Below are 13,526 nucleotides of genomic sequence, written 5' to 3' on the forward strand. Positions count from 1 at the left end.
GAACACTATGCAGTGTTATTTTACACTTAATTATTACATTTCTGTACCTGAATACTACTGTTTATTTTATCTATGCTTGTAAGTTGTGTCTTTCTTTTTCTTTCTTTTTTTACTGACTGTTCACTTGCCTTTAATCATGTTTGAACTTTCTCAGACTATAGTTTTTGCTGTGATATATGAAGAAGTACTTAAAGTGTGTGGAAAGCAAAGTTAAAATGATATAAAATTAGTGTCATTAATTTTTTTGTTTGTATGTTCACATTGATGTTTAAATTACATTTTCTGATTTGTGACATTACTTTTTAAGTAATGCTAAAACACTGCTTGTCACTTTCAGAAGTTATAGTGATTCTTTATTTTCCAAGAAAGAATGTGAGACAAATTGGTTATATAATTTTCATTTTTAAATATTTTAAAATATCATTTAAATTGATTTTACACACTTCAAGCAATATCATATCGCATATCGAATATCGCATTTTTTAACAAGGTATCGCATTTTTCTTCAATATCGCACAGCCCTAGTAGGAAATTTACAAAATATCTCCATGGAATAAGATCTTTACTTAATATCCTAATGATTTTTGGCATAAAAGAAAAATGTTTCATTTTGACCCATACAATGTATTTTTGGCTATTGCTACAAATATACCAGCGCTACTTATGACTGGTTTTGTGCTCCAGGGTCACAAATGTCTTATACTGATAATAAAATGCATGGTTAATTTAAAAGCCTGAATAGGAGGACACTGTGTAACCCTAAATCTGAGGAATAAAAATAGTGATGCTCACCTCAGCACTACATCACAAAAAAGACAAGACCAGAATACAAAGCACAGGGCATATTCCGGTTATGATATCCTAAGTGTTTATGATGCAAATTATTTTTAATACTTGCAGAAAGGCCGAGTAATACTCCGGGGAATTGGGGGAAAACCAGCTCTCTGTGAGTCACTGTGGATCTTCCAGCTGAGCGCCTCTCATCCTGTCTCTGGGAAAGGGTTCAGTGGGCCACTGAGAAAACAGGAAGTTTTGGAAGACGAGCTGCGCTGCTCAAGGAAGGGGGAAAAAAAAAGTGCAGGAAAAAACCCAATGTCCTCAGATTACATAACACGGCAGGAAATCTGCAGAACTGTAACAGTCTAGGCCAAAGTCACACGAAATCCAGCATCTGGATGCACACACACACTCTTACACTACATTAATATGTAAATCAGCTTCCAAAAACTGTTTGGGTTCATATTGTTCCCACCGAGACATTTTTTAAGTGTGCAAACACAAGGTAATTAAGCTCACTCAGAAACGCGTACATTTAGTAAATGCGTCTAAACTGCACTCTTTGCCCTTAATTTCCTCCTAATAGCGGCAGCATTCACACAAGGACAGACACGCACACATAAAGCAGACAGCAGAACCTCAGATGTCTCCCTGCAGGCCTCTCACATCAGATCAGCGGCATGCGTCCTCTCTGACCTAGCTGGAGAATGAAGTATTCCACTTCGCAATGCCAACACGCGTCTGCTTCACCCAATCAGAGAGCGGAATGCTCTGACACCTCCAGAAAACGCTTGCATTTATTTACACGTGACTTATTAAATCAGGTTTCTGCACACCTCTGAGCTACTAAAAGCCAACAACATGCACCAAAGTTTTAAAAGAGCTGCATAAATATCTCTGGGATGCTTGATTCTGATTGGTCAATCGTAGCACTGTGTCAAATTGCTTTATGTAATGACTGCTAAAATCACTACATGCTCTTCTCACATGATTATTAAATAATTACTTATGTATATATTTATATTAAGTCATTTAGCAGATGCTTTTATCCAAAGGGAATTACAAACGAGGACAATAGAAGCAAACAAAACCTACAAAAGAGCAATAATAAGCAAGTGCTATGACTTGTCGTCTTGGTTAACCTAACACAGTACACGTATCAAGGTTAATATATATATTCTGGCATGTACTACACTAAAATGAAGGTATTCTTTGATTATATATAAAAAAAAATAAAAAATGCATAAACATCTCTAGATTACTAGGTTCTAATTACCTAAAAAATCAGGAACTAAAATCAGAATGAAGGTATTCATTAAAAAATAAAATAAAATAAAATATTTATACACTACTGTTAATGCTCGTTCACACCAAGCATGATAATTATAAAGATAACGATAAAGATATAGTTCTCAAAATTGTTCTCAATATTAAAGAATAGTCCACACCACAGCTATAATGATAAAGGCACAGAGAAACAATATCGTTGGAATCACTTTCAGAACAATTTTTTTTTCAGCTGATACAAACATTGACAGCCAATCAGAATCAGATCCTGCTATCACGAGCTCGAGAATTTGAAGCAGCAGACGAGCATGCGCTTACAGACGATATCGTTCGCTGGTTTGGACGCTAATATCATTATCTTTATAGTTATTGTTCTTGGTGTGAATGGGAATTTAAGGTCTGGGGTACATTACAACGATTTCTGAAGGATCATGTGACACTTAAGACTGGAGTAATGATGCTGAAAATTCAGTTTTGGCATCACAGGAATAAATTACATTTTAATATACATCCAAATAGAAAACTTATTTTAAATTGTAATGCTATTTAGAATACACAGTACAGGCTAAATAATGTTAATGCCTATTCTGATGAAATTAGAAATATCTTAAAATCATCCTTTAGCCAGTGCAACTTCCTTCCTGCATAATTAACAGCAAAAACACAAAAGAAAATGTGAAGCACATTGACGTAAGAGTTATGTGAGAATGCAACTGGCTCATGAGGCGAAAATGATGAAAATCTGTGATGGAGGAGTGTTTTTTGTTGTTGTTTTTTTTATTGTGAGAGAGACAGTAAGTGTGCGAGTGGGAGCTTGGGAAGAACAGAAGTGAAGACGCAGATTCAGTCTTGCAAAGAAAAGAGCCGAGACGATATTGAAACATCCAAGGCCGAGTTCAGTCTAGCATGGGCCTATTTACACCCACCGCTGCTGAACAGACTCGTCCTTCAATTCTCTAAAGGCAGGAAGGAAGTGAGGTTTAGCCTCCTCAGTAACAGAGGGAACAAGAGAGTGATATGATGGAGAAAAAAGAGAGAGATAAAAAGGACATATTCAAGTGCATCTTCAGTGTGAGAATCTCTAATGCCTAGCCAGCTGGCAGTAAGTATGGATGAGAACATATGCATGCAGTGCATCCTGTCAAACAAAACCAGAGTGAGTCAGCAGCGTGTTTAACAGGTGACTGCTTCCCGTAAGCCTGAGAGGGCTTCTGACAACAAACACATGTCCAGAGATATCCTGCATTAGACCAGCAGGCTTCCTCAACCACACCAACTGACCAAAGGACACAAACAGTGGCCAGAAAAAGGAACAAGTACAAATGGAAGTTGTGGGAGAATGGTTACGCTCGTAAAAAAGATTTGAACAGAGTACAGTTACATAAATCAGCTTCTTGTTATTCTACTCCTGCCAAGGACTCTGAAAAAGAAATGTGTTCAGACAAAGCTACTGTTCATCATCACTTAGTCACAGCTGCATGTAACCTAGTCCAGGGGTTTTCAAACATTTCATGCTACGGACACCCAAACATGATGATCCCTCTGTGAAGGAATCCCTTCTTAAAACATGAAGGCAGCTACATATTTTCATGTATAAAGACGCTAAAATTAGTGGAAAATAAATGAATAAATACATAGATAATAATAGAAAAAACAAAATGCAGAAATGTTATATAAAATGCATAACAGAATAATATATCTGAATTATTTATTTTCTATAAAATTTTACAGAAATATATTATAAATATTTTTCTATCTAGTTATGTTAAACGTATAAACCTGCAGATAACAAAATAAAACCAATGTGATTAATTTCAGTCTTTATGAAGCAGAATGAAACAGAAAATAGATTAGAACAGATGAATGAATGAATGAATGAATGAATGACTAATTAAATAAAAAGACACTGTAAATTTGTATCTAAATATAATAATGTTGTTCAAGGTTTTTGTGTGTGTGTGTGTGTGTGTGTGTATATATATATATATATATATATATAGAAAAGTTGTTTTTAAATTGTAATAATATTTCACAATATTACAGTTTTTACTGTTTTTGATCAACTAAATGTAGCCTTGGTGACCATAAGAGACTTCACAAACAAAACAATACAAATAAAAACAATAATAAAATAAAATATATTAAAATGCCAAAAAAAGTGTTATTTTATGTTTTAACCTGTGGGTGGTCACTGCATAACCCTTTTCTTGTCTTGGTGGGCACTTCTGGGCCAAAATAAGCTCCAATGTAAATCAAGCTATGTCAAAAGTCTAGCTGCATGCAACTTTCCTATTTATCTCTCCTCATCTCATCTCAGCAGATTATCTCAAACGTTTACAGGGTGAGTTCATTCCTGGGAAGTCAGTTAACTGTTGTTACTTTATGGTTGTAATGAGGTACATGCAAATCTGAGGCCTCCTGACCAGGGAAACGCCTAGGGGAGTTTCACCAGGTTCAACGAACCACACACTGCGGCCATAGAAACAAGACTGTAACAGTTTATGCTGAGGAAGTGCTGACGGAGGGAAAAACCACCCCAGACAAGAGACAGAGAGGAGGAGACAGAGAAAAACCACTAGGTGTTTAGACGGGAACATGCTGCTCCAAAACGATGACCAAGAGGGTTCCCTGCGGTGCTGCTGGTAAAGGCTGTTATTGCGAACTGACGTTCTCTTATCGAACAGACCACGTTAGGCCACACCAGTGTGTCCAATCCACTGTTATTGAGACATTACCAGGCGAGATCCTTCCCTCACCACAGGAATGAGCTACAAGCTTCATAAATATGAGTCTTTCTGCTTATTTTGCATGACAGTCACGCTGAGAGATGTGTGGAATTCAAGTTCAGATAACAATACCCTGAGGCTTTCTGATGAAGATACTACGGGTTGGAAAAACAGGATCCATAAAGCGTTTAGGGAATTGAAGAGCGAAAGCGTTACAGACGTAAATGTATTGTTAAGTGGCAGGACACCTATGGATCGAGGTCAAATGGGGGCACAAAGTAGCAGACAGGCCGGCAGCCAACTCAAACAAGGAAATGGGTCGTCCCAACCACCCTGCCAGCATCTGACCACCACATATGCACAAAGAGGAACTGAACAATGGTTTAAATGTACGCTTAATTGAGTTAAGTTACACAGTCCAGACAATACTGATGGGTTTCCCTCATTTCCGTCCAAACTGAACTCCAGACTCATTCGGCTGAGAAGCAACAACGCGATAAACATTCAAACCAGACTAAATAGCCATCAGGAATCCAGCTGAGAAAAATGTGAAGAAATGCCACAAATTACAACCTTGAGAGCATGAATGTGAAAAGATAGCGAACCCGGCCTTCACTAAAGTGTGGCATTAGTCCTGTGTGTTTGGGTTAGGGCTGAATCTGAGAGATATCTCCCAGTTCTCTAATGAAGATAACATGATGTCTTCTGCCAGGAAATAATGTGTTTTCCAGTTGACAGCACAGTTACAGTGTTAAAAACAAGTGCTAGTGCTGAAGTCATGGATATTTTGAATGTCAACACGGTCCTGTATTATGGGCTCTCAATTAAGTTTATGGTGAAAACGAGTGATTACAAACTGCAATGTTTGCCACAACTTTACTGCTACCCTTACTCTAACTTCTGGTAAATATTATTCACACTTTCACACTATTCTGGGTAAAAACAAGGACCGATCCACTCTTCAGGATTCATTATGAGGGCTTAATAGTCTTGAGGGCTTGTAGTGCACTATTAAACATTGCAGTTACATCTAGTCAGTTAACAAGAATTAAGTAGAAGAAACAAACTTTTTTTCACAAATGCTCAGACGTCTGTAGTAGTTGTGTTGGTTGCGAGTTAAGTTACTATCAGCGTCTGTGCCTGACTGGCTGTGGCGTGTATATTAGCTGCATTTGTCAGGCTAGCTCCAGATGGTCTGGTGTTTTGTCTAAAGGGATTAGGATTATCTTGTAGACTCGCAAAACGAGTTTAAGAGTGATCATACTGCCTCTGACTAAGCAGATCTAATCCAAACTACTCAGACAAAGAGGAAGATATATAGAAGACTGGACCACAATTGAACTATCGGTAAGCCCCTCCCCTCGAACGCAGATGAGCCAATGGCAGTCGAGTATCAGTTGCGCGGGGAGTGGAACTCGGACATCTGTAGGTTTCAGCGCCATAGAGAAACATTGGAAGATCCGAAGCTCGCATCGTTTTTTTGGGGTTTATGCTTCAAAAACGGAAAAATTATGTGCCTGGGGTATTTGTAGCAGTGATTCCAGGTATCCTGAGAGTATAGGCAATGGAATTTATTTTATTCTATTTCCTAAACCCAAACAAAACTGAGCAAAATATCCCAAAGCATTCACCCCCAATCCCAATGAAGACAAAAACGTTTGTTTTCTGGTTGTCATACTCTCATTAAGTTACAATTTTCATCTGCTCAAGCAGAACGTTAATGTCATCTTGTGCTTTAGCAAGGTATCTCTGGCTAAAACTAGCTAACGTTAAAGTTAGTGAGTCCATACAAACCTAAATAGCGAACTGTTCTCACGTCATGTACCGTGCAGTGAAAGTCAAAAACACATAAACGAAGGTCTACATTTCACTCTCTTCATATTAAACTGGTTAAATGTAAATTAATTTAATTGTACCCTGCGATACATGAACAGTGTTGATCCGGGATGTTATCTGCGATCGTGACTACCGTAACATGAGGCTTCTCCCGCTTACATTGTGATCTGTAAACCCTCGCTTCCAAATTAATACCCACAATATTCATTTTAAAATCTTTTATATATCCCTCCATGGCATATTTAAGTCTGGTGGTCCTTCTGTGTCCAAAATGTATCAAAAAGATATAGGGTTTTCACACAGACAGCTGTCATTGTAAGACAGTGAGCAACTCCGTTTGTTTGTCCGAGTTCGCAAAAGTAACTAAGGGGGGCGGGACTTACCGATAGGTCAATTCAGGCAAAACTACAAAACTGCTCTGCTCCCTACATAGACAGCAGCCTTCAAAAGCCCAAAGTATACTTGGGTTTTTACTAGGGGTATAACGGTACACGTATTCATACCAAAATCTTTCGGTTCGGTATGCATGTGTACCAAATAAATACAGCGAGTAAATACTGCTGAGTGAAACTTTACTGGAAACTTACGGTTTTATAGATTGTTACTTTTGATAAGAAACTAAAGTCTCCTCTTTCAAATTATGTCAATTTGTTTCAGGAAATTCAAACAATAAATGCAGTTTTGGCGCTCTTTGAGGCTGTTTACACCTGGTCACTTCATGCATTTTGTCTGATCGGATAGCTATCCAATCGTGAAAAGGCCAGGTGTAAATGGCCTCCGAAACGTAAGAAAGTAATACGCAGACGGTCAACACACAATCATCTTCATCAGTGTCTGCAACTTGTTAGTTCGCAAGAGAACTGAAGTCTAGAGAAGAGCATTTCAAGAAATATTAGACTATATGCCCTATTATTATTATTATTATACTATATTACATTTTACTTTACCTGTTAGTGATGTCTTAAAGTATGTTTAAATAAATTTGTTACGAAGCAAGTTATGACAGCCACTGTGTAAATTAATATATTTCAACAACAAATAGTAATTTGATTTAGAAATTAAAATCTGTATTACGTGCAATTCACACGTCTGCATACAGTTATTTAAGTTGAGTGTTGATTACTATATTTAAAAATAAATAGTAATTGAATTTAAGTTTGGGCTCTGTTGTTAATTGTAACTTTATAGTAATGTAAAAGGGCTCCCTATTAGTTTAGAGCACAAGCTGAGGTAGATTTTTATCCCTAAGAAAATTTTTATTACAATTGAATTTATTTTTTATAAAGAGCAATTTGTTCCGTAAACCACTGTTTAATTAAAAAAAAGCAATTTTATGTTTAGTTTTTTCACCCTGCTGTACCGAAACTAAGTAAATAGTGATGTCAAAACCGAGGTACGTACCTTCATGTTTGTGTATCGTTACACCCCTAGATTTTATACATATACTAGGATATGCGAACAGTGGTTGTGACGGAAATTTCATCATTAGCATAATACACTCACAGCCTGGTTTTTCTAAAGGCCAAGGTATTAATTTTCCACATTGCGCTTGGAACAGATATTGACCAAATCATACCAGAAAACAGCACGTTCAGAGACTAATTTAAAATGAATTTTGGATAGAAATCAAATCATTCAGATGTAATATCATGGTATTCTCGCATAAAAGAAATGAATCCAATAAAAGCTATACACACACACCTGTCATTAATAACTACTGAAGTATAGTAGAGATTGACAGACACAAACATTCTTGACAATGCCCATGCCCCTGAATGCAAACGGACACGGTTCACTGTCAGGCCACAGTACAGCAGGTTAAAAGGCATGTTATCAGCGTTCCGGTTTATGCAATGCAATATATACACCTTAACTGACTCCAATTCTCCACAGTGAGGGGAGCCGGCAAGCTTGAAGCGCAGTCTGCCGCATGGCTATTACGAACTCCATCACAAAGCTGACCTCTGGTAAGGACTGGGTGTACAGACTATTCCACTGCACTCCAGAACAACATGATTCATTCTCTACGCTATCATTACTGCAATAGAGAAAATGAGAGACAGAGACAGATAGCGGAAGGAGAACGAGAAAAGCTGAGAGGGAAGAGAGAATATGAAGACGTGACCTCCCCATTTAAGCTGATATTCAGGTAATGGAGGAGAAAGGTAAGAGGAGAGGAGGAGGAATATCAGAGAAAGTGAAAGAGAGGGAGACAAGACAATGAAAGGAAACCGAATCATGCATGTCGGTTGGGTTTCGGAGGTTACCGGACATTGATAGGGGGCCAGTGAAGGGAATGGGGACCCTCATTCACTCCACACAGATACACATCCTGATAATTCCCTCAACAACGCACAAACACATATAGGCTGAATCCCAATTCTCACACTTGCACCAAGTACAAATACATACTATCATTCAAAAGTTCGAGGTCAGTAAGGTTTGTTTCCTTTTTTTTTATTTTTATAAATTTGTATTTTTATTCAGCAAGGATGCATTAAATTGACCAAAAGCGACAGTAAATACATTTATAATGTTACAAATGATTTTTATTTTAAATAAATGCATCAAAGAATCCTGGGTAAAAAGTTTTTTTAAACATTGAAAATAATAAGGAGTGTTTCTTGAGCAGCAAGTCAGCACATTAGAATGATTTCATAAGGATCATGTGACCCTGAAGACTGGAGTAATGATGCTGAAAATTCAAGCTTTGACATTACAGGAAATAATTACATTTTAAAATGTATATTTTAAAAAGTTATTTTAAATTGTAGTTATTTTTTACTGTAATTTTTGATCAAATAAATGCAGCCTTGGTGAGCATAAGAGACTTCTTTCAAAAAACATCTTATCTTAAAAAAATAAATAAATAAATCTTACTGACCAAAATCTTAAAAGGGTTGGATAAACCAAACTAATGTGGTAAATTATGTCCTCAAATATGAAGTACTGAAACATACTACAATGACGTGCACATTGCGTACCAATATAGCACCAGAAAACCAAGAATTTTGCATATTGTAAGGGGTTGTGAAAAAAAAAAGTTCCAAAAATCCTATCCAAATTGGTACACCATTGTACTAACCCTCATCTAACAGATGTGACTTGGCTGATGTGGGCTTTTCATTGGTCTATATAGATACAGATATACGGAGATCAAAGTAGCTGTAAATATTCCTACAATGTAATAACAAATGAGATACACAACAACCAAAATTACACGAAAATAAATATTTACATAATATTTGCAAGCAGGCATATATGCAGTAATCCAAAAAGGGGCTGATATTATATATTGTAAGTAATATGAATAATAAGCGATTTGGGATTGAGCCTTTGATTAAGCACACTTTCACAGTTCTTTTATAATCATGACTGAACATAACAGGATCATTAAGCAAACAAACTTGACCCAATTCTCCAGTTCTCAGCGTGGCTTAACTTGTGCTATTTAAGTATTACATCAGCTGGTTTTCTTTTATTCAAGGAATGAATCAGCAGTTGGAAGGGAGGGAAGGGGGAAGAAACAGAATCACTCTAACTGCAGTACTAAACTGGCTAATCATCCCAGTGTGAGGTAAACAAATGTTCTTGCATAAACAAACTGCATATTAAATTAAACAAAAGCAAGCTAAGCGTTCAACAAAGGGTGAAATCATTGTAGGGAAGTTGTACTCACAATTGTATCTTTAAAAACAGATCTTTTTGACTGCTTTTTGCCTTTGTTCTTTTTCCATTCACTTTCATCCTTGAGAACTCCCTGATCTAAATGAGTTGTTATCCGTCAAGAGGAAGCTCAGCTGACCCACTAAGACTTTCCCGCCAAGCCTTGGACTCTCGCAGAGCTAAAATAAAACTCACAATCACACACAAGAATGAGAGGCTGCCCATCACCCCTTATACTGGAATCACCGGCACCCATCCCGCACAGTTCAAATCAGTGACCCACATCAGTTTAAATGTGGGACAGCCACTTTCAGGCACTATGTAAACACTCTCCCTTCCAGCTATTGTATGTGTGATGTATATTTAGCCTGGACAGGGAGGCTAATGAGTGTTATGCTGTGAACTTGCTGAATTTCCACACTGGAGCACATTCTTCGACGCGGAGCAGGGATCAAAAGAGAGGGAGAAAGAAAAATGAGGTAGCTTGTGGCTCTTAGCCAAGGATTACGAAGTTGTAAGCCGGTATGAGCAGGTATTGGTGGCTCATCGCCCAAGCAACCCTGATGACTTCATGCTAAAAGTTTTTCTGACTCATTTGATTAGACAATAAACACAGATCTGTTCGGATAAGTCATTATAAAAATTATAAAAAACTCTTTAATTACATTTACATAATGTATGCAGTGATAGACAGATCATTCTGTAAAAGTCAAGAAATAAAACACCCCAACCAAAAAGCAAATGCAGTGGAGTCTTAAAATGTAAAGGATAAAGTCAAATTGATTCAGGCTTATGCTGTTACAAAAGAAGAAAAATGTGATCCAGTAATCCAACATCAGCAGTGATGTATTTGGAGTTCAGTAAGAGTAGCCAAAGAGGTTAGCACAGCTCACCGCAGCGTGGTTTAAAAGACCAGTGGACGCGGTTAGATGTGGTTAAAAAGTGCACCGTTCAGAAAAACAGCAGCGGGGAAGACATCTATCCAGCACAACAATCCAAATCCAGACATTAGCCGTAACCCTTGGTCTGTGGCAGATGGGAAAAACCATCAAATCCGGGTGTCCAAACATCACAGACCCTGAAGTGCATTCTGCTACTCCACAGGGAGAGTTGAGGTATCGCTGCTGCCCACTGCAAACCAATCAATCTGAAAGTACCTTCATATATTGATCTAAAAAATACATTATGGGCACTTCATTTCTTTGGTCCATCTGTGAGCTCGAGCCCAACAGAACTATAGTACAGGTACCTGCCTGTCACTGACATTTTGATGTTCGGTAGGGTTTGGGTCCTGTTTGGAGGCTTGCTCGGCTTTTCTCCTCTTGCGGACCTGATAAAGATGGTTTTTGGACTTCTGGTGTGCTGGAGAACAGGATAGTTCAAATATTTAAGTCTGTCTTCTTAAAACATTTGAAAATGCATTGGCTTGACCCAAGCAAAAAACTCACCCATCCATTCCAAGTCACCAATGATCACCTTATCGCACAGGTCACACATGTGGTGACTCCTCTTGTTGCAAGACTCCACCCCCTCTGCTCTGATTGGCTGTGCAGACGGCTGCTCTCCCTGAAATGGTTTTAAAAGAAGAGGCGCTATGAGAGGGGTTTGGGGATATAATCTCAAATTATGATGGTTGAATACTATTAAATACATAATAATAAAGCATGGTTATGTGTAAATGACTGGTTACTAGTGGTCCACCGATATATCGGCATCGGAGATAAGTTTTTCTGTTTGGCTGATGTGTTCGAGGCGGGACATTTATTTTGACGGCGCTGAGAACAGCAGCGCATGAGCATGCAACGCTCACATTCTCCCTCCTGATTGTGTCACCGTTTAACAGTTCTGTCTAATACGGATATAAGTCTAACAATCGGATAGAACTGTTAAACAAAGGAATTAAAATCTATACAAAAAATATTATGATTTATGCTTTTATATTATTAGTAATATAAAGGCAAACATTATAATACTTTCTCATTTAGGAGTCAGCAAGCAGCAAATACGCATTTATATCATTTAAACAAATCTTTGAATGTCTAATGAACATTTAATTTCCCAAAACATGCAGACTTAGTCAAATCCAGCTGTGAGATTGTCTGAAGTGTGCATGATCGTGTGACAGTTGAATGTGGACAGGATTTAGTTGTCTTCTAATATGCTTATTTGACATTTTTTTATTCATTTTCAAATGATTTCAAATTTCTTAAATATTAATTAAAATAAAAATGTTTTATATATACACACACATATACACATTATATATATATATATATATATACACAGTGCACAGCATAAACGAGTACACCCCCTCTAAAACTAAAACTTAAATTCAGCAATTACTCTTTACTTAGAAGACATGTTAGGGTTCTTTGGAGATGTAATGTTCCAACAAGCCTGCTTAATCAATTACCAAAGAAGAATACCAAAATTATTCAGCAAAATAAGATTTTCTTATCAAAGTGATAAAATTCTGTGTTGCAAAAATGAGTACAACCTCCTTAAAGTTACTAAATAAAACAAACAAAAGAAAAAAGTGTATAGGTTTAAGGCTATTTTTGATCAACAGGTAAGTATATTGAACCAAAACTTTTAAAGACAAGTAATTTCCCGACAATTAAAAGTGTTATATAGCCCACTGAATCATACTCGGACTTAATGCTGGCAGCAGTGGAACCACTTGAGAGAGAACTGCCAGGTGACTTATTTCTTAGCATAAAAGAGGACAATGGTACAAAAGGATACCAATTACAAAATAGAGACTTCTGGGAATCCATACTCTGGTCTCAAGAGATCAAGTCAATCATTTCGGATCTAACAGTATCCAAAATGTTCTGGTGTTGCTAGAGGAGGAGTACAGAGAGAAGTGCCTGGTTCCCACAGTGACGTTCAGTGGTAGTAAAGATTTTATATAGGGATGTATGAGTGCTGAAGGTGTGAGGGAGTTGTGCTTTATCAAACACTGTCATGAATTCACACACCACTGTGTGAGTGGCTCTAATAAAGTCTGTGTGCTTCATTTATAGAGCTATAATATAGGTTGCGCTTTCTCTTTCCGTTTGCTCCCTTTTTTTAAACGCCGAACTTCAAACTCATCTATACCAAATTGTTTATTCTTGAAGTAAACTTGTGTCTGTTTGGTGATTAAATAAACTGTTTTAGACCGCTGCTCGAGTTGAATGCGATGCGTCCGGAGTGTGTGTGATACCGGTGAGTTCTCCTAGACTATATATA

At 37.4% G+C, this 13,526-nt stretch overlaps 1 protein-coding gene across 7 annotated transcripts in view; it reads right to left on the reverse strand.

The window, feature by feature from the left end:
* LOC107687082 (tRNA dimethylallyltransferase, mitochondrial-like) overlaps window positions 1-13,526 on the reverse strand; it is a 74,058-nt gene that overhangs the window by 6,663 nt on the left and 53,869 nt on the right. For 4 of the 7 annotated variants that reach the window (XM_016484251.1, XM_016484250.1, XM_016484244.1 and 1 more), the window contains 2 exons: window positions 11,741-11,858; window positions 11,546-11,654 (listed from right to left, as the gene is read on the reverse strand). In XM_016484251.1, the coding sequence (XP_016339737.1) occupies window positions 11,546-11,654; window positions 11,741-11,858 (227 nt within the window). Of the gene's footprint in view, window positions 1-11,541; window positions 11,655-11,740; window positions 11,859-13,526 lie in introns of all 7 variants that reach the window. The other 3 variants (XM_016484246.1, XM_016484247.1, XM_016484245.1) reach the window with 2 other exon arrangements.

The sequence above is a fragment of the Sinocyclocheilus anshuiensis genome, unplaced genomic scaffold, assembly GCF_001515605.1.
Source record: "Sinocyclocheilus anshuiensis isolate Anshui unplaced genomic scaffold, SAMN03320099.WGS_v1.1 scaffold1251, whole genome shotgun sequence".
NCBI classification, from domain to species: domain Eukaryota; kingdom Metazoa; phylum Chordata; class Actinopteri; order Cypriniformes; family Cyprinidae; genus Sinocyclocheilus; species Sinocyclocheilus anshuiensis.